Genomic DNA, 27,366 nt, shown 5'->3' on the forward strand with positions numbered 1-27,366 from the left:
GGAGGTGGTGGTGAGGGGAGGGAGCGCAGTGCGAAGAGGAAGAGGGTGGGATGACAGTTTGCAGAGAGGGAGAAAAGATTCGTGTTGTTTGTTGAGTACACTTGCTGGCGCGGCGTGTCTCTCCATGCTGCACAAGGACTAGGTTGTCTCTTTCAACGCCTTGCTATGCCTGTATGATACAATGAAGCTCTTTTTGTGCTTCTTTCGCCTTCCTTCCGCCGTGTCCTTCTCACATCGTACAGAACGCTGACGGTATCCTCATCTTTCAACCGGATCGATCCAAGACTACGCTCATTGCGCAAGCGGCGAGAACAATCTGTAAAGCAAATCAATCAGCTTCCCACCCTCTTCACTAAATGCCGAAGCAGGCACAACTCCGCTCACCTGATGAGAGAAGGTCGAGGATTACTCCGCGTGTAGCCCAGGTAGATGATGAGGGGGAGGTAGCCGCTGCGGTGGAGTATTAGTTCTTTGGTTGATGCTGAGACTTGCTGAGAGGGGTTGTTGCGTACTAGTGGACTGCTACACGGGAGAAGTCGATGATGCGGCCGATGCGCTCCTTTGGAGAATGTTAGTGTCCCGGCGAATGGGTGGTGTAGGGGCAAGAGGTGGATGGCTCACCTTCGATTCTTCGGATAACTGGATCCACGCCATTGTGTCTGATTTGCTGGAGGTGGATCGTGATGGAAGAGTGTGAAGTGACGAGTGATGAGGAGAAACAGCGCGTCCGAAGATTCTCGACGTCGCCCTCAGGCAAAGCTCTCGCGCGGCGGCAACTCCCGCAGAGCCGCACCACCGATCGTCCGCCAAGAAACCGAAAGTTCGCCCACAAGCGGCCAAATCGCCCGAGCGCAGCGACGACATTGAAGAACCACTCATACTCCAACCACATCACCCCATCTCACCCCCAAAATACCGCCAAAATGCCTGCCCAATACGAGAACATCAGCCAGGATCTGATCTGGGAGGTCGTTCGTACGTCTTTCGCCTGTCATTCAAGCTCATGCGGTGGGCTTTGCTCTGAAGATGTATGTTAACCGGACTATGTTGCAGGCCACAGGAATGCCTACCTCGTCAAGCGCAAGACGGGCGGCGGCGTCCAGTTCTCCCGCGACCCCATGAACCTCACCAACAAGCACAGCCGCAAACACGCCGGTTTCGTCAACGAGAAGGCCATCGGCGTGGCGCCCAACGACAACACCGTACGAAACACCTGCTCCCCTCTGACATATCCAATACTGACTCTGTTGGTATAGGTCCAATTGACGACCAAGACCTCCAAACCCCACCAGCCCGCCAAATCCACTCACCAGACTTCCTTCTCTGCCTCTGCGTCGAACAGGAAGGTGTACAAGAGCGTGGTCAACTCGACTGCGAAGAAGGGCTACCGGAGCGATTTGCGCGCCGAGGCGGTTGCGCGTGCGAGTGCGATCAAGCAGAGCCAGCGGGAAAAGAAGGATGCGCCGGCGACGAAGCCGAGGGGTGCTAAGGCGCGGAAGGCGAGGGAAGAGTAGATTCCTGGGCGAGATGGTTAGAGCAGGCTGTGAGAAAGGAGATTCTTCTCGACAATGCGAAAGGTGTCTTTGATGTGTGTGAATTGCTACAATTTCATTGTGCTGTCTGTCGTGCTATTTGTCCATTTGCCGCTTTGAGCATAATTGAGGTTAGGGTGGGGTATCGAGCAAGCAATGCACCCCACCCTGTGATCCCTCAAGGACATGATGTAAAAGACTGTCCATCTCCCCAACGCCGCGCTAATAGGCAAACCAAGTTGAATCAGCCACTCCATGCATTCCTCTATCTTTGCTGCTGACCAGGGGGCGGGAAGCCGTTAGGCATGCCAGGCGGCCGCTGATATCCACCAGGCGGAGGGGGCGGCATTCCCGGCGGAGCGCCATTCACCGGCCCTCGGAATCCCTGCTGCATTCCAGGCGCATACTCCGGACCATTGTACCCTCCCATACTCGGCGGCGGTCGGGCAGGAAGCCCAGCACCGGAAGGAGGAGCTTGCAAAGGCGACGGCGCGTACTGTCTCCCCGGCATCTGCTGTTGATGTGGAGGCGGATAGGCGGCAGGAGGCATGTTGGAGTAGGGGGACATGACTCCTGCATTCGGGGCAGGCGGCGGGTATGCGCTGTAGTTGTAAGCCGGCGGAGGCTGGGGCGTGCGCATTGCGTTCATGTTGGGATCGTTGTATGCGCCGTTCATCATGCCTGGCTGGACTTGGATTGGCGTAGGAGTGGCTCCCATGACGAGACTGGCCGGCATGGCGGGGATGGCGACTTGCACGCCGTGTTTCTTTGCTTGCGCTGCGAGAGCCCTCTCTGCTGCATCGCCGTGTCGCTCGCCCTTGCCGTCTTTCTTGTATGCGTACTGCACGGTGATCTCCTTGTTCATGAGGTACTGGCCGTGCATGTTGGCGATAGCATCATCCGAGGCGTCGAAGCTGGCGTATGAGATGAAGCCGAAGCCTTTGCTGAGATTGGACTCATCCCGGGAGATCTTGGGGGGTGTGACGAGAGGTCCGAAGCGAGAGAAGGTTTCGTAGAGGACCTTTTCGTCCACCATGGTATCCAGATTCCCCACAAACAACTCCGCCCCAACTCCTTGCCCACCATCGACGCCTGATATCCCACCGCCTCTTCTGTCTGCGCTCGCCTTGTTCACTCTGATAGGCTTCCCCCACAACCGGATCTGGTTCATGATCTTGACGGCATAGTCGGCGTCTTCTTCGCTGGCGAACTCGACGAAACCATAGCCTTGGTGCGACTGCGTGACGCGGTCTTTGGGCAGGTGAACGTTCACGATCCGCCCGGCTTGCAGCATCAACTCCCATACAATCTCGTCGGTGCAGCGTTCATCGAGGTTGCCGACGTAGAGCGTGCTGTCCTTGTCTTGGTCGTATCGTCGTGGGCCGGACATGATGAGCGCTTGCGACGCTGAGCGTCTGTTGATACGCTGAGATGGCTCACGCGATGTGGCCGAGAAGGGAGGATATGGATTGCTAATGAAGCGAGGTGAAGGTGAGTTGAACGAGAGAGACTCGTGAGGTCCTGGAAATTTTGGCGCCAGCCTTCCCAAAACAGTTTGGCGGGAAAGCGCGATGCAGTCCGCCGTAGCGGATCTGCAGTCCACGTGGATGCCGGGACGCATCTCACCATCAGCTTATGCGATCAACGTCTCTACTACATCGCATGCGTGTGCAGCGCATTTGAGGGCGAAGTAGCCCTTGACTTCCTCCGCTTATCCCGAACGTAACTCGAACCCAAAGGCAGTCCCCACGCGGAGACGAGAAAGCGATGGCATACCTCTTCTACTCCATCGTATTCATCTTCCTGATAGCAGCAACCGGTACACTGCTCTGCTTATTCTCCCTTGTCCCTCTCTTCCGCTCGCTGATATTCCACACCCAGTCCTCTACGCAACTCGCGCCCACTGGCGCGCCCACGCCCCTCCAATCCCCTACCTCACAGCCCCCGGCCCCATCCCCGAAACCCTCTATAACATCTCCGACTACCTCAGCCGCCGCCTCGACTCCCTCCGCTACTCCCGCCTCCCACAATCCATGGGCTTCGCCGACGACGCCGAAGCGGGCCTACACAGCACGAACTTCAGCTTGGCGGACAATATCGAGGCCGAGGATAGCAGGCGCGGACTCGATGAGGAGAGCAGGCAGGAGGTCTACCGCATTATGAAGCGGAGGAATGTAGGATTTGACGAGGCGAGACGGTTGTTTATTCAGGACAAGTTTGGGCGGGAAGGAATTGCGGCTGATGGAAGACCGCTGGATCGTAAGGCTGTGATGTTTGATCGGTAAAGCGATGGGTAGCTTTGTGAGCACGCTGGAGTCTGGCTTGGTTCTTGTATCGATTTAGCGCGAGCATGTCTACCTTTTCGTGCATGACGTCTCCCTAATTTGAAAGGTGTGTCGATCCAACGAGTATCCTAAGCTGTTTTCGAACCAAGCAAGGAGCCATAGCTTGCTCCGTGAGTCTGAGCCCTCGTCAGAGTGCTCGTCGTATTCCTCTTTATCTCTCCGGTCACTGAATACACATGTCACTTATATAGACTTGTGGAAGACGAGCACGTCGAGGAAAATGACTCGGCGAACTGCCATACATCGATCTGGTTGGCGACCACTATGCAGACGCAGTGGGAACTTGACAGACCATGGTTTGTCTCTATGTAGAAACTCGGGTGTGTGATGTATATGTGAAAGTTGGTATACGAGTTGTTTTGGCGATGTACGATGTACGCCCACGGCATACTCCTTTCTGTATTGATCGAGTGTTCATCTTCGACGAATGCTTGTCGACAGGCAAAGAAGCGTCAACGATTGACTTGAGTCCTTCAACCAAGAGCCGACTTGGTCGCAAGGGGGATCGCTCTGCAGGTTTGCTCGGTCCCATCAAGTGATTGCGCGAAACTAGACGTCTCGCCCTCGCCAATGTATTGAGCTCAAAGTTTCATCATTCAGAAGAGTAGGCCCCCTCCGAGTCCGAGTCTGAGCGTTTGCGCCAGTAGCAAAGGACAATATGGAGGAGTGACAGTGAACGCGACCTCGAAAGCGAGTTGTGGAGATCTGGTGGTGATAGCCGATGCACGTTCGCGCAAGATTCTGGTGACAGCGGCTACAGGGAGTTCAGCGGAGCGCGTCTCATGGACGGATATAGATTGGTTCAGCATGCGCGCGCGCGTAAAAGTGAGTGAGGCGGGGATGCTGCTGCGTGCTGAGCACTGAAGCGATTGTGAGGCTTGGCAGTGGGCGAGAGAATGCCCAAGTCCTGAAGCAAAGAACAGGCCTTTCAACGTAGCTGGCTTGGAGTTGAGCTTGGAGCCATCAACACGAGCGCGAAGAACGGCCAGAAGAAGCCAAAGGCGTGCGCGCAGCCTGTGTGCAGCACGACTCGCCGCGGCAAGTGTCTGCTCTCCTCCTGGTCGTCGCGCATCAGTCTTGCTGAAGATGCGGAGCGCAACGACTGCGTACCGAGCCTCTTGCACGTCCACAAACCACGCGCAAAGCGTAGAGAAAGCCCTGCCAGTGCTCTGCGACCGATGCTCGACTGCTTCGCGCCTTCCCCACCAGCCAACAAGGCAAACGATAGGCTCCAGAACCATCGTAGCGCGAACTCAGAAGAACGCCTCCCGCGGCGCTAAGCAGGGGTGCAAAGCTAGCTCGGGTAGCTTAATTTGACCTCCTTTGGGCGGAGACCAAAGCTGCTGGCAGCTTGGAAGTCTCGCCCACTCGCTTTCTCTCCCAGGCCAAGTTCTCGCGACAGCGAGGTCGCGCCCTCGAATAACGCGACGATAAGCTTCTGCAGATGCTTTTCATGCTCCTCAGCGTGATCTGCGCTCGGCATTTGCCTGGGATGGTAGTTCTGCCGGTCGAGCGAGTAAATCAGCTGCATCGCGCGTGAAGCGCCGGCTTTCACGTTCCCACCCAAGCGGCACGAGCAACGATGAGCACGGAGTGAAGGCCGTTCTCAGAGCATTCTGAACGCATAAGGAAGCCTCATGTGAGCCGTGGACTCGCTCTGTTGAGGATCGAGTGAACGGTGCCACTCTGAAGCCAGGAATTTTCGCGCCGCACTTCCCCGACACCAACGATTCACGCCCAAATTTGACGGCAAAAATAACGCTGCAGCTTCTCAAAGCACTCAGCGCAATGCAAAAGAAGCTGTAGTGTCGAAAACCCCGTCGCCATCGAGTACTCGAGTACTCGAGCGTTCCTGCCCTCGATCCCCGCCAAACGCGCTTGCCAAGCCCCGGCTTCCCCATCGCCTCACCGCTTCTTCGAACTCCGCAAAAGAGGGATGGCGACGGAGACTCGGATGAGGAGTATGCATAAAACACTCTGAAAGAATGGAAGAAGGAAAGCGGAAAGAAAAACAGCCACTGCAGATCGCCACACGATGATAAACCGTGTGCGGTGCACTTCGCGAGTTGTACCCTGCGGAGGGCGATGAGCGCGCGAGCAAGCAGCTCATCCTCAAGATAGGACATCATCATGGATTTCTGAAGCTGTTCTTCAAATGACCAGGACGGCAATGGAGCTGAAGCAGCACAACTCAGCATGAATAGCAAACCAACACCTCCGATGGCAGAGCACCACTCTTGGATCATACAGCATCGCCCGTATCTATGGTGACGGCCAATCCAATCGAGGACCGGACCACTGCTGCGAATGGATGCTCTTGCAAGCACTGTTCTGCTTTCTTGGAGTATATACAAATGCCTGCCGTGTCAGACAGCTGCCGACTTGACAAGCAACGAATACCGGAGGGAATTCCAGACTTCCCATCAGACACGCAAGGGAGAGAGAGAAAGGAACGGCAGCTATGGCAAGGAAGAAGCGCAGTACCTCTTGCGAGCGCGGTGACCGCTGTGAGGCGCTGTGATCCGCACAGAGCGCCGAGGCCGGGTGATTCTTGCCTGCTGGAAGGCTGGAGAACGAGCGATTTCCCTTGATCTGGACACTGGAGTATCGAATGCGCATGCGTTCGATTGCAACCCGTCGAGGCGATTTTCTGCTTGCTAGCCACCTACCCCAATTCCTGTATTCTTGGACTTCGCTCGATGATACCAGGCCTGGCGTTCCGACACTTTCGAACTCGACTCGACTCCGATCCAGGCGCCTGGCTACATCGTTGGGTACGGTGTGTGGAAAGTCTCTCGCCTTCTTCTATCAGCCCAGGAGCATGCAAGCATGGCTACATTCAATCAGCTCCCATACTCTGTAGAGTCCAGTGTCTGCTTGTACCGTCTTCTCCCCTCAATCTCAACGTCGGCATGCATTAAGATTGCTGGCGTTGGATGTTGCGAGCGGTCGAGTAGGCATAGGTTCTTTCGTGAGCTGGTGTTGACGGTGTAATCATTATCTGCCAGCGTAAGAGATGTGCCCAGTGGTATACTCAACCATCGAAGTGTCTTTGCTGCTGCTCTTACGCCGCCGTATGCCACCTGTTCGACTATCTTCGCAACGGTTCCCGGATCCTGCGCACACCCCTCGTCTTCCAGGCGTCGAGCTGCTGTCGTGAGGGGATGGGCGCGACCGTGTGCTATGGTGCGGAGGGGGGATGTTTGTTCGACCTCGAGCGTGGCCAAAGGCTGGATCGTTGCACTCATAATGTCCTGCTGCTCCCTGCTCGCCGATACTCTTCAGCCAGTATGACCGATAGAGTGCGGATGGTGGTGCGAGGCGTGGTCGAACAATTACCATCGCCGCCGGAGCCGTCGTCGCGTGCGTGGAATCCTTTGAACCAGCCTGCTTGCTTGTCGCGAAGGGTTTGCTGGAGGTAGCAATCGAGCTGTCCAAGCTCTGAAACACCAAACATATCTCGGTGCCGTTGTTTGCCGTGTCTGGATCGAGTTGCTGGCCTTCCCTTCTTTGCAAGAGTTGCGCGACCGACAAGCCGCGGCGGAGAGATCACGAGTCTTGGCGCCAGCTTCAGGCAGACCAACTGCGCGACCGCCACCCTGCCATTGCGCAACGACCCGACATCGATATGACATGAAAATGGTACGAGATTGCTCGGCAGATCACTGGCTCTCTCCGCATGTCAATACCATGTCGCGTGGTGGCCGAAATGCTTCGAAATTGAAAAGGGGTGCCGCGAATTCGATGAATATATATTGGATTATTTTGCCGCCGTTGATATCCCCGGGCACCCACCGCCAGGGACGACGGTGGAACCCGGGGTGCCCCAGCGTTGCTTTGTCGCTTGCTTTCTCGTTCTTACCATTCGGACATTTCGCTAACAATTCAATTCCCAGATGCAGCGCAGATCCCTGGGTCGAATCCCCAAATCATGCCAGAGCTGCCCCTCTTTTTTATCCTTTTTGCAAAGGATTGGCAAGAAGTCACTGCGGGCTGGTTCAACACGAGCGTCTGTTTGATGTCCTCAGGTTGAGGTACATCAAGAAGGCGACGAGGACGTTCATGAATGTCCGAACCATTTTTTGGACACAATTCAACATTTTAATGTGGCCGGCTGCGATCTGAAGCCTTCGGTGCAAGCCTGCCTAAGGGTGTTCGAAAATGTCGCGCCACCCGCCCCTACGTTCCTCCTTTACGAGCTGGGCACGAGGGCCTCCAATCACGCCTAGATGAGCGTAAAAGGCTCACCGACAACCGCCTTGAACCGACGAATAGCATGGCATGTTTGGAGCTCAGCTTGCCAGGCAAGCCTGGGGGAGCGGCTTCAAAGTTGTCCCGCACGCCGGAAACACGTGTAGACGGTTCGAGCTGGCGACGAGGACCTTTAATCACGCTTGAGACTGCTTCTCGTGCTATTGAATTGATTTTCGATGTACGTCTGAATGTAATCTCGCACTGGAGAGACAACTCCTGCCCGCAGACGGCATGAGTCTGCGGGGACGGCGACAAACATTGCGCCCGTGCTCTGAAGCACGTCTGCCAGCAAAGGCAATGAAACAACGCGTGCACAAAGAGGAAGATCTTTGAACACGCGTGGGGATCCTTCTCGTTCGATCAAAACGGGCTCTGCGACACAAATCATGGCTGGGGCACAACTCTGGTGCGAGTGTGCCTCTGCCAGCTGAGGAGGATGTCACAACTCTTCAAGTAGGCTTTGAACGGCATCTCCTCTCTGCGAATGGAGTGGAAAGACCGCGTTCGCGTTGAAGAGATGGCCCTCGATCCTGCCTGCTCACGTGTGAACCTCCTTACCGTGCATTCGTAGTGGTGTTGGGAGAGATGTTTCAGCCGATGGAGAGCTCTTCTGTGCAGGCATGCGGCCATGCTGGGGACTGGCGACACAGCTTCCGGCACATTACTGCCCTGTCGATTCCTCGTAAAGCACGCAAAGACAATAAGCATGCAAAAGGCATAGATGTATCGCACCATCAAGGACCACGACCCTGCTGGACTCAAAGACACACGCGAGCATGCATGAAGCTTGCACAACATTGTCGAGAGACGGGGAAGCCTCATCGCCGCCGCCATGACCTCATACTGTCGGGGGAAAGCCGGGCTTTCTGCCACAGTATATAGCTGACAATTATGCTGTCAGTTTCTAAGCCAGTCCAGTAGAGTGCGGCAGGCAGCTGGACTGAGCCCGGCATCGCTTAACGGTGTCCCCCGTCGCTTTCCTTTCTCAGTATATAGCTTTACATGAGAACTTTCGCTAACATCAAACGCTACAGATCTTGCGGTGTCCAAAGCCTATCGGTAGGCAGCCAGAGGGTTCGACTCCCCCTGAAAAACAAGACACGCCACTTTCTTTTTTGCCTTTTCCAACGCACAACACTCTCCCATTTTGTTTGCCGCGGTCTGGGAATATTGAGGAAACATATCCACGTGTTTCCTGTCATTTTCACCATCTCCTGTTCTTTTTTGGCCTGTCTGATGGCATATAGGGGGTGGGAGACGCGTAGGTAGCCCCTGAGCGTGAGCTTTGTGAGTTCGAGCGGCGATGGGTGCGTGCGGACATCGTTCACGCAGCAGCAACAATCCCTCAACCCTACATAACCACCCTGTTTTGACCTCGCAGGCATCTGCAGCAATCTCCTCCTCCCAGACGCCCACAAACACGGATTTGATACGACGACCACCCGCGACAGCGCGAAAAGAAGCCACTCAGAACCCATTTGACCGGCCCGGGGCGCGTTCTATCGCTGCGAAGCGATCTTCACACCGTTCACGCCCACTCCTTGCTCTCCTGCGACGTCTCGAACGCGTCTCCTCGCCACATAACCTCCTTCGCACTCTTTACAGCACCCCGGGCGCTCAAGCGACTGGTCGAGTGCGTTTACTCGTCACCTAGTCGCCTGATCACTCTTCATACCCACTCCTTCCTCCGCCGCAACTTCTCGAGCGCATTTCCTCGCCACCTAGCCACCATCACACTTTTTAAAACCACCACTCGCTCTTACGCAACCTCCTTTGCGCGATTTCTCGCCATCTAGCCACTGTCACACCATTCATACCCACCTCTTCCTCTCCTGCAACTTCTCGGGCGCGTTTAATCACCCCTTAGCCACCTTCACTCTTTACAGCTGCCGTTCTCTATCCTGAACCTCCTCGAGCGCGTTTCCTCCCGATATAGCCACCCTCACACCTCGGACACACGCCACTGACCACTTCTGGAGCCTCCTCCGAGTCGTTCTGTCGCTAGAACCCTCTTCTACATCCTTTCTCCCCACCCCTTCCGTTTCGCGGCCTCGCGAGCGCGTTCTGTTGCTTCAACTCAACATCACTAGCACTCACCCGCGTACCCTTTGCAATCTTACAGGCGCGTTTCGTCGCTTCAACTCACCTTGACATCTCCAGAACTCATCCGCCTTCCTCTTTGCAAGCCTCCGGCCGTGTTCTGTAGCTTCAACCCACCTTGACATCTCTAGCACTCACGCGCCCGCCCCTTCGCAAATCCCAAAGCACGAGCAAGCGTGATGGAGACACCAGCGAAGGCAAGCAACCACAAGAAAATATGTTCTTATGACCATGTCTTGACATGAGAGCCGCCATCGTGCTCCATGGCCAGCGGAACGGAGATGTTCGGCTACCCAACATCAACAGAAAAACGCTCCTTTGCAACACGCAGTTTGCTTGACATTTGGCACACAGGCATGTAGATTGCCAGAAGAAGAGAGAGCTATACCACATCGGTTCGCATTGGCAGACAACTGCGCGTTCAAGTAGGCATTAATGCCAGCTTCAGGGGCAAGCGCGTACAACGAGCCTTTGCCGTTGATTCTGAAGACAAGCACAAGATACCACAAACAAGCACACTCTCGTTTCGCGAACCAAGCATTCATTGACCTCAGCAAACACAGTTGCATAGTCTCCGTCCTAGATGCACCCGTTTCCCTGCCTCGAGAAACGCAGACTGTGATTTGATGAGATAAAATCTCCACAGGAAGCCATCGCAAGCTCTATGAAGTTTGCGAAATCCTTCGTAGCCACGACGCGTCTCTCCTTCTTTCAACTCCCCCGAGTGCACTCCCTTCTCATCAACATTCCAACTCCCGACAGCCCACGCAGACTCCTCTCCCACGACCGGAGCAAACAAAAGCCGTTGGTAAGCTGATAAGCATCATAAGCGTCCGCAGAAGTTATGCCATTGATGCGATGGATCTACCATGCAGAGCATACCCTGACTCCACGCCAAACGATTAGTACTGTCATCCAACGAGCACGCTCCCAATACTGCACGATCCATTCCCACTGGGACGAGGCGATTTGGCAGTCTGCCACCACAACGCCTCCTTCCCTCCCTCCACCAGTCGGACGCTCTTCCTCCTTGTGTGACTAGCCTTGGCTTATCGCCGCGTGAAACGTTTTGGATATTGGCCGTTGCGCTGCTTTAGCAGCTCCATCACAACCCAAGCTGAATACCAGCTCTGACAGACTCGGCCGCGATATTTCACGAACACGAGGAGAAGAAGCGCCAGGCGCTCGGAGTTCCGCGCGGACCTGTTTCTTTGGGGTTGATGCAACACAGCAGCACAAAGCGAAGCAGAAGTAAAGTGGGTGCAACGAACATGCCTCAGTGCTCATCTACAGTCTCTAACATGGAGACGCAACGAGAGTATTGGCGAGCAGGGACGCCGCTGTGCCGGGCGGGTTCGAGCAGATCCAAGGGTGTGCAGTGACACTGAAGCTTGAAAAGCGATCTTGCGGTACGCATGGACTTGGCATGTCGTTCTCTTCATGTCAGGCTATATACATGTGCAAGTGCGTCCTCCGTGCAGCATGGGTATAAGCGGAGAATGCTTCCGCGCAGGAGCCTTTCAGCAGCTCTCAAATCTCTTAGGCCGACAGCTGATGGCCACGGGTGCCGGAAGAGGGGGAGCCTGCCGACCGATTTCCTTCTATCCGCCTTTGAAACAAATGCGACTCCGGTAAAGTGCATCCAGACCCGTCGCCGCCCATTCCTACAACGCCCCGCGCCAATGCTCGTCCAGAACCGGCATGCCACGCAAATGCAAAGATGCAAGACCCACAGCATCCACCGCTCACCCCTACTTCCTTCTCTTCTGCTGTTTCTTCCCCTCTGTACAAATCGTCAGCACTCCATCCGCACCATCACAACATCACATGCATAGAACTCACCAGCAGCCGTCCGCTTCTTCTTCGGCGCCCCCTTGCCCTTCGCCTTCAGCACCTGAATATGCTCCAACCGGTCCTCCTCCTTCTCATTGTACATCTGCCATTCCGGGTAATTGTTCTGCAGGTCCTTGAACGTCGCAACTCGCCGCGGGTAGTAGGAGGCTAGCGCGGGGCCTTTTAAGCGTGCGCGCAGAACTTTGTTGCCTAGTCGTTCGCCCGTGGGGTTGAAGATGGTGTTGAAGATGCGGCATTGGACCTGGTGGTTTGGTTGGTTAGTTTCTGAGTCCGTTTGGATTCGGAGGGCTTGAGGAGTGTGGTTTTACCTTCATGAGGTCGACCACGCGGTTGCGCGCGACTGCCATCTTTGGGGTCTTGCGATGTGAGCGGCGGGAAAGGTGGTGATGTGATGCTGGGAAACATGCGTCGCGGATGAGGTCTTTCGTCTGAGAGGATCTATAGCAGCGGGAATGTCCGCGCTAGCGCCAACCTTAAAGCTGGCCGGGACTTTCATCGCTTCAACTTTTGCTTCTCGCCCGTGCTCTCTCTCTCCAAACACGGAACATCAGCTCATCTCCTCGCTGCACAGGAAGAGAAATCAGCAGCGCTGAGGAGAGCTGTGCCATCATCATGAAACGATCTGCCGAGGAGGGGTCTCCCTCTTCCCACAAGAAGCACAAAAGCGAACACCGACACCACAAGCACGCGGATGGGTATCGCTCGTCGTCCAAGGAGCATCGCGAGCACAAAAGCACTGACAAGAAGAAACATGACTCTAATCAGGGCTATGAGCCGTCCAGAGATCAGACAACTCATACCGACCAGAGACAAGGTGGTGAGAAGGACAAAAAACATCAACGCTCCCACTCCGAGGCCCTCGCCCAACTCCCAGCACCAACCACCAAATCAGCCATCGTCCCAGCTTACATTCCCTTCTCGATCTCCAATGGCCTACCCCCACTCCCACCCGTCAAACAAGCGCACCTCGCCAAGGCGGCGTTCAAACACAAATCTCTCGGCTCCTACGACCGCAACTCCACCAGCACCGACATGAGCTACGAACGCCTCGAGTTCTTGGGCGATGCCTACATCGAGCTGATAGCCAGCCGGTTGATCTTCGAACGTTTCGGCCACTTGCCGGCAGGGCAGCAAAGTCAATTGCGAGAGTTGCTAGTTAAGAACGAGACGTTGGCAGAGTACAGCCGGAGTTACAAATTCGACGGAAAGGTGGAAGCTGGGTCGATGGAGAAGATGATTGAGGATGTGAAGGAGAAGGACAAGTGGAAGGGGAACAAAGGGTGGAACAAAATTCTGGGAGATGTGTTCGAGGCGTATGTCGCTGCTGTTATTCTTGCGGATGCGGAGGATGGGTTTAGCGTGGCGGAGGCATGGCTGACGGCTCTGTGGGCGCCGAAGATCCTCGAGGCAGCGAAGGACTATCGAGGTTTTGCGCAGAGCGCTGGCGCCAATGGTCTGGTTCATGCGGACGGTGCGGAGTTGCTGAAGATCTACAATCCGAATGCTAAGATGGAGCTACAGAAGCGGATCATGGGCTTCGGCACGAAGCTGGTGTATGAGAAGTATCGGGAGCCGCTGGAGCTGAAGGGAGATCAGCTGGGACAAAATCGGCATTTCGTCGCTTTGTATTTGACGGGGTATGGCTATGAGGGAAAGCTGTTGGGCAAGGGTGAAGGGAAGAACAAGGTCGAAGCGGGCAATTGGGCGGCGACACAGGCGATGTATGGGGAGTGTAAGGGTGTTGTGGAGGAATGTGAGCAGAGGCTGAGGAAGGACAAGGAGGCAAGGCTTGCACAGAAGGCTGCTGAGGAGGAGAAGCAGAAGACGCAATAGCAGAGGAGTAAATGAATATAGCAAGCTGATGGGTGGTGTAATTGCGACAATGTGTATGCACTCGACTTCATTACTCTGACTGCTTTGATGGCCAGATAGAGTAAGGTACTTGATATTCACTTGATGCATGAGGGCACATTTCTTGGCATCAGACCCTGGTCCGCTTCCGTCACCGCTGCCGCTAGCCGCAGAAAATGTTGAACCTTTCAAGCGCGGAAAGTTGCCTCATAAGAATTTCTCCAGACTCATCCTCTCTCTTCGCCTTCTCCCCTCTCCCCTCCATTCCCACTCCGAGCGGCTGGTCTGCAAATCATCCCATCACCACATTCGCGTCCGGCTCATTGTCTGGACTGCTTCTCAGCAAAACCTCCCCAGCGGTTGGCCCTAGTCGCGGAATTCTCTGATTCATCCCTACCTACACTTTCCTTCACCGCCACACCCTCACCAACCATGGTCTCCGCATCAAAGGCAGCGCGCCAAGCGAAGCGCGCAGCTGACGGCAAAGATACAAAGAAGACCGTCGCCTCCAAAGCCAAGAGCGCCTCCGCCGTTGGATCGTCTGTGGGCTCGGAAGCCTCCTCCGTTAATGGCGACGAGTCGCCTCCCATGATGGACGGCGATGATGACCCCTTGTCCTCCTCCACCAATGGCCTAAATGACCGAGTCTCCAAGCTCGCACTCCAAGAAGACAAAGATGGCATTTCAGATCGAGTGACCACCGGCGTTTTGGCCTCGCAAGAAGCCAGCACCGACGTCAAGATCTCCTCTGCTTCCCTGGTGTTCCACGGCAAGGTGCTCTTCAATGATACCACCATCGAAGTCAACGCGGGTCGAAGATATGGCCTGTTGGGCGAGAACGGCTGTGGCAAGTCGACGCTGCTCAAGGCCATCGACAAGCGAGAATTCCCCTTCCCCGAACACATCGACATTTATTTGCTCAATGAGGGCGCCGAGCCGTCAAATACCGGTGCATTGGAGTGGGTCGTCAACCAGGCCGAGAATGAGATGAAGAGGTTAGAAGATATGGCGGAGAGGATCCTCGAGGACGATGGACCAGACAGCCCCAAGCTCGTGGATCTGTACGATCGCATAGACGGCATGGACCCTTCCACTTTCCACACTCGCGCGTCCCTGATTCTCACCGGTCTCGGATTCAACAAGAAAACCATGGACAAGAAGACCAAAGACATGTCTGGAGGTTGGCGGATGCGAGTAGCCTTGGCCAAGGCTCTCTTCGTTAAGCCTTCTCTGCTCCTCCTCGACGACCCGACGGCCCATTTGGATCTCGAGGCCTGTGTGTGGCTGGAGGAATACCTCAAGAAATGGGACCGCACCCTCATCCTCGTCTCCCACTCCATGGATTTCCTGAACGGCGTCTGCACCAACATGATAGACATGCGCATGAAGCAGCTCCTCTACTACGGTGGAAACTACGACTCCTACGTGAAGACGCGCAGCGAGCACGAAGTCAACCAACAAAAGGCGTACGAAAAGCAACAGGACGAAATCAAGCACATCAAGGAGTTCATCGCCAAAGCCGGAACGTACGCCAACCTGGTGCGCCAGGCAAAATCCCGCCAGAAAATCCTCGACAAAATGGAAGCCGACGGCTTCATCCAGCCCGTGCACCAAGACCGCGTCTTCACCTTCCGCTTCGCCAGCGTCGAGAAGCTGCCCCCGCCCGTCCTCTCCCTCGACAACGTCACCTTTTCCTACAGCGGCAAAAAGCCCGACAACCTCTACGAAAGCCTCGACTTCGGTGTCGACATGGACTCCCGCACCGCCCTCGTCGGCCCCAACGGTGTCGGCAAATCTACCCTCCTCCGCATCTTCACCGGCAAGCTCTCCCCCACCGGCGGCTCCGTGCAGCGCCACACCCATCTCAAGATGGGCATGTACAGCCAGCACTCCGCCGAGCAGCTCGATCTCAACAAGTCCGCTCTCGACTTTGTTCGCGACAAGTACCCCGCCGTCAGCCAGGATTACCAGTACTGGCGGCAGCAGCTTGGCCGCTACGGCCTGAGCGGTGAAGCTCAGACGGCGCTCATGGGCACGTTGAGCGAGGGCCAAAAGTCAAGAATCGTGTTTGCTTTGCTGGCCATCGACGGCCCCAACATGCTCTTGCTTGACGAGCCGACGAACGGCTTGGATATTCCCACCATCGACTCGTTGGCCGACGCCATTAATGCTTTCCAGGGCGGTGTGGTGGTCGTGAGCCACGATTTTAGGTATGCCTTTCCTCCCTCCCTTCTCAAGCCTGTTAGAACACCGCGCTGACGTTGCAAATCACAGATTACTCGACAAAATCGCAAAGGACATCATGGTGTGCGAGAACAAGACGGTGACGCGGTGGAATGGAAGCATCGGGGAGTACAAGAACCATCTGAGGAAGAAGATGCTGGCTGCTGGTGGCGTCTAATTGTGCTCTCGCTTGGTTGCTTTTACTTCTTCTTCTTGTTGCTCTGCGCGATACCACGCGCGATAATGCGAGACGGTGTTGCGCTGCTTGTTCCGCCCCGCCCCGCCTCGCCCCTCGCTCAGTCGCTCGCGACACACAAGGCTCTACGGCTGGTATGATGCATTCACGGTTGGAATGGATGGGAGGGAGGGCGATAGAAGTACAGGCGTTGTAGAGGTGCATTGGATGATTCCAAAAAGAATGAAAGTCTCTTGCAGAAATGCCGTCCAAGTGCTTCGCGACGATAAAGCGCTGGTGCCTATAGTTGAAGAGCGGTGTGCTGAATTGGTTTAGAATCTCATCTCAGAAGCAACTATCGAGCATGAAGAGGTAGAAAGCTGTTCTGCCTGTGTAGCTATCGCCCGTTGAACGCCCTTGCGCAGTTCCAAGCCACCCTCGTATCAGCAGCCATACCCAGCCGCTTCTTATGCAGCACACACACTGAGAGAAGAGAGAGCAGAGACAGGCAGTATCTCCCCCCCGTGACAACCGAAAGCCAGAAAGGTACGGCAAAAGCAGCCACACCACTCCCTTAACGGTCCTCGGCCCACTCGTTCTCCCGACGAATCTGGTCCTCCTCCTCGGGCGTGAAGTCATTCTGGATGTTGAACGTCTTGCGGATCTCCTCGGGGCTCTTGCCCTTGATCATGTTGGCGACCGTCTTGCATCCGACGTCGAGCAGCGCCTTGATGTCCATGTAATTGGCGGCGAGGATGATCTCGAACAGCATCTCCTGGTCGACTTGCATGAACTTTTGGTCCCAGTCTTCAATGTCCGTCGTCTTCTTGCGGCTGTCGGCGTCGTCGTCTTGCGTGGGGGCGGGGTCGTTCTTGTGATGCGTGCACCACTCGAGGACTTTGCGGAGGACGGGCTCGGAGACCTGGGCGGGTGGGGTTAGTGGGGTTGTGAGGTGAGGGGAGGGGAGGGGATGAGGTGTCAGACTTACGTTCATGATGGGGATGGGCTCTTCGCCAGGGGCGCCGAGATCCTCAATCATGTTCTTGATGAGCATGCTGCGCTCGGCCACCTTGCGCTCTTTCCGCGGCGTCAGTCGTGTGAGTGATGGAGGGGTGGCGGGGTGATGGGCAACTTACCGACAGGAATCTCCACCTGATCGGAGCTCACCAGCTTCACCATTTGCTCTCCTTCTCCGGCCATGATGCTGTGCAATGGATGGATGGAAGATGGAAATGTGGTTACCTGAGTGCGGATGAGGTGCTGAGTGCACTGTCGGAGTAGCCGATGAAGGTAGAAGCGCTGGTGCGGTCGGAAGAGGTGTGTGGTTTTGGTGGTGGGCGAAGGTGAAGTTGAGGAACAGAGGTAGCGCAAGCTCTGCTTAAATGTTCACTTGGAGCAGGTGCGGGCGAAATGTGAAGACCGTGGGGGTGAATGGGCGAGCGAATGAGTGAGTTAGTGAATGGCGGATGATGTGAGTGACAACCAGACCCTGCGTGCCGAGCCGCTTTCTGATTGGCTGCCGACACTAAGCAACAGGCAGCTACCGTGTTGTGTCCTCAGGCACCCACGACTTGCTGCCTGCGAATGCAACGTATTGAGTTTGGCAGGTCGTGGACGCCTTGTGACGCGGCTGAAGCGATAGTATCTTTCATATTCTCCTTCTTGATGCCATCTACTGAATGCAGCTACGAAACCAACATGATGCGGGCATGCTGTCACCAAACCACACTGACCGCCGCGCACGGGCCACCAGCTCGCGTCGCCCAGGCGCGTCTCTATTCACTCCTTTCTCGACGGCCATCCACAATTCAAGCTACTGTACATCATGACTGCAAACGGCTGTCATCGCCGAATGCTCCGGCTCCACATCTTTGTAACCTTGTCTAACGATGCTACGTGAGTAGCGACGATGTGGCGAAGGATCTACCTCCTCCTCGTGGCTGTGCGGCTTTACTTCGCCCTGCAGCCGAGTTATATCCATCCCGACGAACACTTCCAGGGCCCTGAGATCATCAGTGGTAGGGATATCTCCTGCGATCATAGGACGATCAACGCGCTAATGCTACATCCACAGGCGAGGTCTTTGGCTGGCCAACATACCAAACCTGGGAGTTCTCATCCGATCATCCAACCCGCAGTCTCTTTCCTCTATGGCTTGCGTACGGCTTTCCCTTGACGATTCTGAAATGGATCTGGGAAGGCCTTGGACACGGCGACGTACCTCCTCTCGTCGCCTTCTACACCCTCCGCACCCTTATGTTCGTTCTCAACTTCGTCCTGGAAGACTGGGCACTCCACGAACTCCTTCCCGTCTTGCGCGAACGCCGTCTCGCCATCATCCTCGTCGCCTCCTCCTACGTTACCTGGACCTTTCAAACCCACACCTTCTCCAACAGCATTGAGACCCTGCTCGTCCTCTGGTCCCTCGTACTCGTCCGCCGCATACGCGAGCACGAGGATCGCAACATGTTCGACTGCTGCATCGGCCTCGCTTTTCTCGGCGTTCTCGGCGTCTTCAATCGCATCACCTTTCCTGCTTTCCTTGTGATACCCGCGCTACAGCTTGTACCGCACCTCCTCGTCCGACCGCTCCGGCTCCCCGTTCTCGCCCTCTCCGCCTTCTTCTTCCTGGCTATCGCGATGACCATGGATACCGAATACTTTCACGACATCCGTCCTCGCGTGCGTGATCTCTACAACAACGCCGTCTTCACCCCTTGGAACAGTCTGACCTACAACCTGGACAATACCAACCTGGCTGAACACGGCTTGCATCCTTTCTGGCAACATTTCCTCGCCAATCTCCCGCAACTTATCGGCCCCGCCTTTCCCTTGCTTATTTTCTCCAGCCGCAAGGACGCCTTGTTTTGGTCCGGCATTATCGGCATCACTGTCCTCTCCTGTTTCCGCCACCAAGAGCCGCGCTTTCTCCTCCCCGCAATCCCCCTCTTACTCTCATCCATCAAACTACCCAGGCACTTTCCCCGCCTCTGGCTCGGCACTTGGATCGCCTTCAATGTTCTCGCCGGCACCCTCTTTGGCGTCTACCACCAAGGAGGCGTCGTGCCCTCCCAACTCTGGCTCTCGGAGCAAAGCAACATCTCCCACGTCCTGTGGTGGAAGACATACAGTCCTCCTCGCTGGCTCCTGAATGGCCAGAATGAGCATGTTCTCACGACAGATCTCATGGGCATGCCTGGCGAGAGTATGGTGGAGAGTCTCCTTACGACGCTCTCTGGTTGCAAAGCGAAAAATCGTCTCCAGTCTACTACGCTTCTAGTTGCTCCGTCAAGCGCGATCTTCCTTGACTCCCTGACGGGTGCTACTGCGCAACATCCTAAACTGCAGTTGCAAGAGCTCTGGATGCACCGCCAACACATCGGCCTCGACGACCTCGACTTTGGCGACGATGGAATCTGGCCTACTTTACAGCGAGTCATTGGACGAAGAGGGCTAGTAGTCTACCGCGTTGACAGAAAATGCTAATCGAATCCTTCCCCTTCCTTACAAACTACTCCATCCATCTCTCACTCCACACCCTATAAACCCTCTCCTGCGCTCGCATCCATTCGTCATCCCTCTCCATCTGCTCCTACTCCGCCCGCACCCATAGATACAACACGCAAACGATATACCACGCGATCCAGAAGCCGAAGAGTTGCGCCGCTAACGTGAATTTGAGGCATCGCAGCGCCAGCTGCGTGCTTCGGCGTGTGAGTGCGCGGCAGCGCCGGGACGGCATGGTTTCCTTCAGGAACGTGTAGGGGGATCGATCCCGAGACGTGATACTTGGGTTGTTCGGTGGGTGAAGATGTAGTAGATGATGTGAAGGACGTGGAGGAACTGTAGGGCGACGCAGAAAGTGGCAAACCAGAGGTACCAAGGGGCGTTTCGGACGGAAGGGGGCGACCTGGGTTGCAGAGGGGCGAGGGACTGTTCTTGCTGCGCTTTGGTGGAGAGGATGACGAGGACTGAAACCTCCGGGTTGGCATCTTCGCAGTCGGTGATTCTGAAGATGCGTATGTTGGTGTTGGGTGGGGTTGATTGTGTCTGTGTTGTTCTTGACGATTGTGGCGAATGTGGCAGTTTGGATGCTGTGGTGTGCTCGGTGTTTCTGGTGGTGGTGGTCATGACGATGGTGATGCGGTGTCGGAGGAGGGTTTGTACAGTGATTGAAGATGTGTGCCTTGTACTGTGGATGAGAATGTGAATGGGTGCGATGGTATGGGTCAAGAGATGCTTCGGGCCAGGATGGGTGGAGTTTTGAGGAAGACAATGATGATTGAACTGAAGGAGAGGCAAGTAGAATGAGACCTCGATTCCTTCCCCGTGCAGTCGGGCTTGTGAGATGCAGGAGCAAGTCCTTTCTCCCTCTCCTAAAGGCTGGGAAAGCGTCAGGAGTGTTCGAAATGCATCCCTACCAGATTGCTACATGTAGAACAACTGCCGAGTCGCGCAGCGCCCAGCAGACACCTCTGCGCATCCAAAAGCTGTTTCAAGCTCTCTGCCTCACAACAGCAAGCTGCCGCAAAATGCCCTCTTTCCAACTCGCATACTCTTCGCGCCTGTCATCGCTCAGCCAATCCAGAGCAGGCTGAAACATGGTCCCCAGACCCGGCAAGAGGCCAGAAGCGCCGACTTCCTCGATATCGGCGGGATCACGTTTGGCGTGCTTTTCTTTGCGACGGAGAGGTGTTTTGGTGGGCTTGGTGGCCGGTCTTGGGGTTGCTTCTTTGTCTTCATTCCCGGCTTCGTCTTCTTCGTCCGGTTGGGGAATGTTGGTGTACCATTCCATTTGTTCCCATTCGGGTAGTGAGTCTTCGGAGATTCGTTGCATGGCGGCGTAGGTGTCGCTGTCTTCGGGATAGTCGATAGGGATGTTCTTCCCGTTGTGCATGCAATACTCTTTCACGCTTTCTGCAATGTCCTTGTCGCACTCCTCTGCATCGCTCGAATCCCTCAACCCCATTCTGTCGGACACTGCAGAGAAAACCGCAGCCACAAGGTCCGGAATGGTATCCTCCTGCACCGGAGCCTTTGGCGTTTGTGTCGTTGTCCTCCGCCTCTTGGCCGACGGCTGCTCGTCGACGCTCGTCCGCGCTTGGAGGACCGATCGCACGCCTACAAAGACATGGGGAGCGGGCTCGGGGGTTGAGAAGGCTTTGCAGACATGGCGAATCATTGGCATCACGAAAGCAGGTACATCCACCTCCTGCTCTCGCCCTCGTGTCCTCTTCCCGGTAGCAGGGGTCGCGGCGGGCGCAGTTCTGGTTGCGGTGGCGGCCTTCGATGGCGTCCTCGCCTGATTGCTTCTTCCACTCCTCCCACCCTCCGGGACACTCGAACTCGTAGTCTCAACCACCTTCTCCACCCCTTTCCGCGGCGTCCGAGGCGTAGCGAGCACCGCATTGAAGTAGCCGTGCAGCTTGTTGTACACTTTCGGCTTGCATGGTGGCGCGGGTTTCGCAATCTCCAGACCTAGTTTGTGCCCTAGGCGTTGACATGCGATATGGCAGCAGGCGTAGGTGCGCCCAATCTCCTCTTCTTGTTTGAGATTCGCGGCTTTGGCGCGCGATTGGGCGAGTAGGGAGGCGGAGAGGTTGAGGAGTTCGGAAGGTAGGAGGGTGAGGGTTGGGAGCAGGGTGGAGAGGGTATGTTCGATTGCATTCGGCATGGTCAAGTGTGATTGCGCGTTTGCAATGGAGGTGCGGAGGGAGAGTTGGGGAAAAGAGGAGGGGAAGTTGGAGACGCGACTTGACGCGATAACTTAGCTGCGGGTATCGCAATGCGCTCGAATATACAACGTGAAGAACATACTCGGTCTTCAAGCACAGTTTGTCATCGTTTGCATCCTCCTGTCCATTCGACAACAAATCCAATGAGGGGTGTATACCAGTGGAATAGAAGACCAAACGGTACCTGCCTCATCGAGCTGCGACCGCACGCTGACTCAGCCGCTTGGCATTCATCATTGGGAAGTGACGAGTCTTTGACAAGCAACGACTTCATACACTCTTCGCGCGTGACACTCTGCTGCTCCGTCGCCTTCACCACCCTACATATCTGGTCGCGAAACCCGTTCAACGCTACGCACCGCATCGAATCCCTCCACCGCCCTTCAAAGCGCCGTTTCCGCTCACCGATCCAGTTCCACCAGTCGACGCTCGTGTTATCCAGTCATCAGGAGCCCGGAGAGGCGCGCATTGTGTACAGAGCAAATCGCGACAAGCAATAGAGCGGCCATGAGCCATTGACGCCCTTTATCGGCGCATACAATGAAGTGAAGCTCGGAGAGCCTTCCACCACACACATACAAGCTTGCCCCATCTGGTGTCTTTGTGGCTCTTCAACCTATAAGCCTCCTTTTCGGCATCTGCACCCGCACCTTTCGGGCAACATTGTCCCAATCCACTGCTCGCTGCAGGCCGGAAGTAGACCTGCTCGGTTAGGGTCGCGAAGTAGGCCTCGGCCCTCACAACCATCACAATACTCACCACATACGCCAGGCTGGCTGTCGCACTCACCTCACCATGCAGAACACAACGAATAATCGCAAGCGCCCAGCGCCTGGCACATCACCTCTGATCCAGCAGCAAAACATGGTCTCGCAGCCATATCAGCCCATCCAGCAACTCCCGGACACAACCGACTTCACCAACTTCGACTTCTCCAACCCCATGCCTACTGGCCTGGAAGACCCCAATTCTGCCTTCAACGTCAACAACAACTTCAACTATGCGCTCAACAATGCGCAGCCTCCAATCTATGGCGGCAACAACATCGCACAGCCTGTTTCGTCCACCGAGCTGGTGCGCAGGTCACAGAATCAGCAGTTGGCTCCTCAGACGCGCGTGCAGCCGGATCAATGGAACGGGTTGGGGAATACCAACGCTCAAGTGCAGAACGCGGACCAAGTCGACGATGAAGATGAGCAGGAGTTGGACCGCAGGGTCGCGCTCGCCAAGAAGGATGCTCAGGGAAAGCGGAAGAATATCCTGCCCTTTGTGCAAAAGTTGAGCAGGTATGTTGCGACCCTTATGTCTTCATGATATAGCTATACTGACGTTTTGCCATAGTTTCTTGGACAACAACAATACCGATTTGATCCGTTGGTCAGACGATGGCCGTTCATTCATTGTGCTGGACGAAGACGAATTCGCCCGGACTCTTATTCCTGAAGTCTTCAAGCACAACAACTACGCGTCTTTCGTGCGACAGCTCAACATGTACGGCTTTCACAAGACCGTCAACATCACCGATGGCTCTCTCCGTCAATCGGAAAAGGCGCGCAAGGGTGTCAAGCCGCCTAGCATGTACTCACATCCCTTCTTCCGACGGAACCGACCTGACCTGCTGTGGCTGGTCCAAAAGCCGGCGGGCGGAGCCAAGGGTGCGAAGAGGAAGAGGGATGGCGGGGATGACAGCGATGAAGGAAGGTCACATTCTCCGCTTCCAGAGTCCGGGCCACTCGCAAGTGGTGCGAACAGTGCGAATCAAGATGTGGCTCAACTCCCTCGCAACGAGCTCGTTGCCGTACGGCGCGAACTGCAAAACCTTCAAACACAGCAGAAGTTCATCAGCCAGATGATTACGCAACTGCGCGAGCAGAACGATCAGTTTTACCGACAAGCGACGGCGTTTCAAGCACTGCATGACCGACACGAAAACTCCATCAACGCCATCCTCACATTCCTCGCCACCTTCTACCGACAAGGCCTGGAAGGACATGGAGCGGCGAATCTGGTCAACATGTTCACGAATCCGCCAGGGAGCCAGCAACAGCATGGCAGTGTGGTGGAGGAGTTTCATGACAACACTCCCACCCCAGCTAACAGCCAACAGGTGCAGAGATTCGTCAAGAAACCTCCCTTACTGCTGCCTGGCCCAGCCGCGCCAAACACCAATCCAGGCAGTGCCGGGACAGAGGCCAGCTCTGCGAATCCATCACAGAGTCCACCGAACGATGCATCGAATACAGGAGCTGCTTCCAACGCCACGCAAGCCGACAGTGCGAAGCCGCCGCAGACGCCCGTCATCAAGAACGAAGCGCAAACTCCCAACCAAGAGCAAATGATGAACCTCATCAACAACGTCAACGCCAGCACCAGCCAAGCATCCACCCCCAACACCTCCTCCGCCGCTCCAGCAGTAGACATGAATTCCATCGTCGACCGTATCAAGCAGAACAACTCACCCCTCACCGCGCAGCAGCGAGACGACATGGTCAACTCCGTCCTGGGCAACAATAACAACAACAGCTCCTCTTCCTCCAACACCAACGCCGTCACCTCCTACAAAAACGCAACCGACAGCGCAGAGCAATGGAAAGAGCAAATCGACCAGTCCCACCACGCCCTCGACTACCTGCAACAACTGCAACGCCAGCAAGACGAGAAAGTGCAGGAGCTCAACCGCCGCTTGCAACCCCTCAGCCCCACCGGCACGATTCCCGGCTTGCATAATTTCACGGGCAACGGAGGCGAGCAGCAGGATTTCTTCGACGGGGTCAATATCGGTGCGCCGGGCGACTACGATCCCGCGGCTTTTATCAACTTTGACGAGCCGCAGCCTTGGGAGTTGGGCAGTCAGGCGGGCGGGGAAGGGGATGCGGGCAACTTTGATTTTGACTTCGATGCGGCGGGGAATGCTGGGGGTGATGATTGGGCTGCGGGCCTGGGTGGGGATATGTTTGGGAGTGCTGCGGGCGATGAGGGCGCTGGGGACGGGGATGGAAGTGGTAAAGATGGCAATGCGGATGGAGCGAGGGTGGAGAGTTTGAGTGGGAGTGAGGCGGCTAGTCCTGCTGCTCCTGCTGCTTCTGGTGGCGAGGAGACGGGGCATGCTAGCAAGAGGACGAGAAGGTCTTGATCCTTTTGCTTCTTCGAGGCGTTTGGGATGTGGGGTCGGATTACGAATTCGATGAGGTTATGCGGCCCTCAACATGGCTCTCTATTGGGGTCGAAGGGCGGCTTCAAATGGGATGGAGAATGGAACAGGGAGTGTGAATACCTGGCTTGTCTTCTTGTTCCGAAGACGACGAGGAGGACATATGAGGAGCGCAGCGCATGAGAATCGTGTTTTAGATCAGTTTACCTTACCAAATGCAACAGCCTCAGGCTGAATGGCACATCTCCCCAAGAAACTTTCCCTCGAATCTCCATCCAGCGCTCGCCGAATTTTGGCGGTCGAACGTCGGAGATGCGGCCATTTGTGCAGGCGCGGCGAGTTTCCGAACACGCCGAGGCTTGAGAGTAGGCGGAGGAGAGAAGCTCCATTTAGGCCGCGAGCGAATCTTGGCAGACATTCGCTAGCGCCCGCTTTGACTGACCAATCATATTGCAGTAAGCTTGCATCTCGCCGCACGCTCATGGGATACCACTCCTCGTCATAGTGACCACCACATCGATAGGAAAAGATACGTGTCTTACTACTGTGGTGTCTTCAGTCCGTAGGAGTAGCTTGAGCCAACTCGAGTCGGCCAGCTGCCTTTTAAAGCTAGGAGTGGATGATGTAAGCTGATTGGTTGGATTGCAACGAGCTGAAGTGGGCTTTCGCGATCTGCCTCGTCCACCGACGTCAACTGTACGTCCGTCTAGTAGGCGTGGCTGGGGCCTGTGCAGGTAGGCGATAGGCGCGGAGATGTACTCGTTTACCATTTTCGTATTTGCTACTCTTCCTATTCAAGGCATCGTACATTTACTTTGTACAGTAATTGTGAGCAAAGCTGGGGATTAAGCAAGTCCAGGCATAACAGCCAACATACACCCGACATGCGCGTTTGACACGCTTCCCAGCAGCCTCGATCATGCCATAACCTCCAGCTCAACTCAACCATGGCCACAAATTACGATGACCAACCAAATCCAGCAATAGCCATCCTCGGCGGCGGACCCAGCGGTCTCCTCCTCGCCCGCTACCTCACAATCCACGCCCCCAACATCACCTACAAAGTCTTCGAGAAAGGCCCGCGCAACAACTGCGATGCAACGCAACACGGAACATGCGACATGCACCCCGCGCTCGGCATCCAGGCCATCAAGGAAGCGAATCTCTACCCCGAGTTCGAAGCTGTTGCGTGTTTCGACACGCAGTCTATGGGCATGTTCGACCACACGGGGGCGGTGATTACGAAGAACGAATTGCAGACGCCGCAGGTGGATGTGGTGGCGTTGAGGGAGATGTTGGTGCGCTCTGTGCCGGAGGAACGAGTGGAGTGGGGATGTGAAGTTGCGAGCGTAAGGAAAGACGACGCGAGCGGGGACGTGGTGATCAGATTCAAAGACGGCAGGGAAGAACGAGGCTTCAAACTCGTCGTCGGAGCAGATGGCACCTTCTCCAAGGCCCGCCATCTCGTCACCCCCGCCACCCCGCACTACTTCAACATCACCTACCTCCGCACCTCCATCTCGCCCGCCTCGCGCTTCTGGTCGACCGCCGTCGGCTCCGTCGCAAGCAACACCTACGTCGGCTTCGGGCTGCGCAAGCAGCTGCTCGCGCAAAAGAACCTCTGCACCCACTCCTACACCGTCTACGCCGGCATCATGCTGCCGGAAACGTGGGCGGACGCGCGCATCAACAACCCCGACGCTTTCAGGGAGTACTTGCTCAAAGAGCAGTTTGGGCGCTGGGGTTCGCGCGGCGTCAACTTCCTCCGCTACTCCGATGGGCCTTTTAGTATTTGGCGGCACTACGTTATGTCGCCCTCTTCGCTCTCTTGGACCTCTGTACCCGGTGTAGCCCTCGTGGGCGACGCGGCGCACCCCACTCTCCCCTGGCCCAGCGAATCGCTGAGTAATGTCTTATTCGACAGCCTGGAACTCGGGCGCGAGATTGCGAAGTTCGGACATGAAGGGTTGGACAATGCCGTCAGAGAGTATGAGCGCAAGATGTTTCCGCGGCGCAAGGCGTTGAGCGAGAAGTGTCAGCGGCTGGGCGAGTTTTTGTTTGACAAGGATGCCGAGGCGATTTGTGAGGTGTTGCTTGCGGCTGGAGGGGAGGGATTATGAGGGCACAAAGATGTGGAAGCAGAGGA

The 27,366-nt window shown here is 55.8% G+C and overlaps 15 protein-coding genes across 15 annotated transcripts; 8 read left to right on the forward strand and 7 right to left on the reverse strand.

The window, feature by feature from the left end:
• Positions 1–12: 12 nt before the first annotated feature.
• BDY17DRAFT_296088 (TOM7 family-domain-containing protein) lies at positions 13–715 on the reverse strand. The gene is made up of 4 exons (XM_033733396.1): positions 622–715; positions 513–559; positions 385–450; positions 13–316 (listed from the first exon to the last, which is right to left on the reverse strand). The coding sequence occupies exons 1-4, from the start codon at positions 652–654 to the stop codon at positions 292–294; spliced, it is 171 nt and encodes a 56-aa protein (XP_033591226.1). The 5' UTR covers positions 655–715; the 3' UTR covers positions 13–291.
• A 153-nt stretch (positions 716–868) lies between these two features.
• On the forward strand, positions 869–1,590 carry BDY17DRAFT_296091 (ribosomal L28e protein family-domain-containing protein). Its single transcript, XM_033733397.1, has 3 exons — positions 869–975; positions 1,054–1,202; positions 1,257–1,590. The coding sequence occupies exons 1-3, from the start codon at positions 924–926 to the stop codon at positions 1,512–1,514; spliced, it is 459 nt and encodes a 152-aa protein (XP_033591227.1). The 5' UTR covers positions 869–923; the 3' UTR covers positions 1,515–1,590.
• BDY17DRAFT_296093 (uncharacterized protein) lies at positions 1,591–3,029 on the reverse strand. Its single transcript, XM_033733398.1, has one exon. The coding sequence runs from the start codon at positions 2,920–2,922 to the stop codon at positions 1,798–1,800; it is 1,125 nt and encodes a 374-aa protein (XP_033591228.1). The 5' UTR covers positions 2,923–3,029; the 3' UTR covers positions 1,591–1,797.
• A 148-nt stretch (positions 3,030–3,177) lies between these two features.
• On the forward strand, positions 3,178–3,974 carry BDY17DRAFT_296094 (uncharacterized protein). The gene is made up of 2 exons (XM_033733399.1): positions 3,178–3,351; positions 3,414–3,974. The coding sequence occupies exons 1-2, from the start codon at positions 3,300–3,302 to the stop codon at positions 3,815–3,817; spliced, it is 456 nt and encodes a 151-aa protein (XP_033591229.1). The 5' UTR covers positions 3,178–3,299; the 3' UTR covers positions 3,818–3,974.
• A 1,291-nt stretch (positions 3,975–5,265) lies between these two features.
• BDY17DRAFT_133120 (uncharacterized protein) lies at positions 5,266–6,421 on the reverse strand. Its single transcript, XM_033729435.1, has one exon. The coding sequence runs from the start codon at positions 6,121–6,123 to the stop codon at positions 5,338–5,340; it is 786 nt and encodes a 261-aa protein (XP_033591230.1). The 5' UTR covers positions 6,124–6,421; the 3' UTR covers positions 5,266–5,337.
• Positions 6,422–7,317: 896 nt separating this feature from the next.
• BDY17DRAFT_133118 (uncharacterized protein) lies at positions 7,318–8,131 on the forward strand. The gene has a single exon (XM_033729434.1). It carries the CDS (start codon positions 7,511–7,513, stop codon positions 8,000–8,002), a length of 492 nt encoding a protein of 163 aa, XP_033591231.1. The 5' UTR covers positions 7,318–7,510; the 3' UTR covers positions 8,003–8,131.
• A 955-nt stretch (positions 8,132–9,086) lies between these two features.
• Positions 9,087–9,740, reverse strand: BDY17DRAFT_133115 (uncharacterized protein). The gene has a single exon (XM_033729433.1). It carries the CDS (start codon positions 9,607–9,609, stop codon positions 9,160–9,162), a length of 450 nt encoding a protein of 149 aa, XP_033591232.1. The 5' UTR covers positions 9,610–9,740; the 3' UTR covers positions 9,087–9,159.
• A 2,242-nt stretch (positions 9,741–11,982) lies between these two features.
• On the reverse strand, positions 11,983–12,432 carry BDY17DRAFT_309843 (mitochondrial ribosomal subunit S27-domain-containing protein; the record flags this gene model as incomplete). Its single annotated transcript, XM_033735374.1, has 3 exons — positions 11,983–12,014; positions 12,074–12,326; positions 12,394–12,432. 3 exons carry the CDS (start codon positions 12,430–12,432, stop codon positions 11,983–11,985), a joined length of 324 nt encoding a protein of 107 aa, XP_033591233.1.
• Positions 12,433–12,623: 191 nt separating this feature from the next.
• BDY17DRAFT_296099 (ribonuclease III domain-containing protein) lies at positions 12,624–13,982 on the forward strand. The gene has a single exon (XM_033733400.1). The coding sequence runs from the start codon at positions 12,698–12,700 to the stop codon at positions 13,916–13,918; it is 1,221 nt and encodes a 406-aa protein (XP_033591234.1). The 5' UTR covers positions 12,624–12,697; the 3' UTR covers positions 13,919–13,982.
• Positions 13,983–14,368: 386 nt separating this feature from the next.
• On the forward strand, positions 14,369–16,337 carry BDY17DRAFT_323502 (ABC transporter domain-containing protein; the record flags this gene model as incomplete). The annotated part of the gene is made up of 2 exons (XM_033737024.1): positions 14,369–16,146; positions 16,211–16,337. 2 exons carry the CDS (start codon positions 14,369–14,371, stop codon positions 16,335–16,337), a joined length of 1,905 nt encoding a protein of 634 aa, XP_033591235.1.
• A 240-nt stretch (positions 16,338–16,577) lies between these two features.
• BDY17DRAFT_296101 (Skp1 family, dimerization domain-containing protein) lies at positions 16,578–17,868 on the reverse strand. The gene is made up of 3 exons (XM_033733401.1): positions 17,471–17,868; positions 17,323–17,411; positions 16,578–17,256 (listed from the first exon to the last, which is right to left on the reverse strand). Exons 1-3 carry the CDS (start codon positions 17,532–17,534, stop codon positions 16,909–16,911), a joined length of 501 nt encoding a protein of 166 aa, XP_033591236.1. The 5' UTR covers positions 17,535–17,868; the 3' UTR covers positions 16,578–16,908.
• Positions 17,869–17,949: 81 nt separating this feature from the next.
• On the forward strand, positions 17,950–19,848 carry BDY17DRAFT_296103 (Alg9-like mannosyltransferase). The gene is made up of 2 exons (XM_033733402.1): positions 17,950–18,352; positions 18,409–19,848. Exons 1-2 carry the CDS (start codon positions 18,244–18,246, stop codon positions 19,818–19,820), a joined length of 1,521 nt encoding a protein of 506 aa, XP_033591237.1. The 5' UTR covers positions 17,950–18,243; the 3' UTR covers positions 19,821–19,848.
• Positions 19,849–20,578: 730 nt separating this feature from the next.
• Positions 20,579–22,308, reverse strand: BDY17DRAFT_133209 (origin recognition complex subunit 6-domain-containing protein). Its single transcript, XM_033729436.1, has one exon. The coding sequence runs from the start codon at positions 22,006–22,008 to the stop codon at positions 20,830–20,832; it is 1,179 nt and encodes a 392-aa protein (XP_033591238.1). The 5' UTR covers positions 22,009–22,308; the 3' UTR covers positions 20,579–20,829.
• A 556-nt stretch (positions 22,309–22,864) lies between these two features.
• Positions 22,865–25,202, forward strand: BDY17DRAFT_323506 (uncharacterized protein; the record flags this gene model as incomplete). The annotated part of the gene is made up of 2 exons (XM_033737025.1): positions 22,865–23,355; positions 23,411–25,202. 2 exons carry the CDS (start codon positions 22,865–22,867, stop codon positions 25,200–25,202), a joined length of 2,283 nt encoding a protein of 760 aa, XP_033591239.1.
• A 965-nt stretch (positions 25,203–26,167) lies between these two features.
• BDY17DRAFT_309850 (uncharacterized protein) lies at positions 26,168–27,340 on the forward strand (the record flags this gene model as incomplete). The annotated part of the gene is made up of 1 exon (XM_033735375.1): positions 26,168–27,340. One exon carries the CDS (start codon positions 26,168–26,170, stop codon positions 27,338–27,340), a length of 1,173 nt encoding a protein of 390 aa, XP_033591240.1.
• Positions 27,341–27,366: the final 26 nt, after the last annotated feature.

The sequence above is a fragment of the Neohortaea acidophila genome (genome assembly GCF_010093505.1).
Source record: "Neohortaea acidophila strain CBS 113389 unplaced genomic scaffold BDY17scaffold_4, whole genome shotgun sequence".
Classification (NCBI taxonomy): domain Eukaryota; kingdom Fungi; phylum Ascomycota; class Dothideomycetes; order Mycosphaerellales; family Teratosphaeriaceae; genus Neohortaea; species Neohortaea acidophila.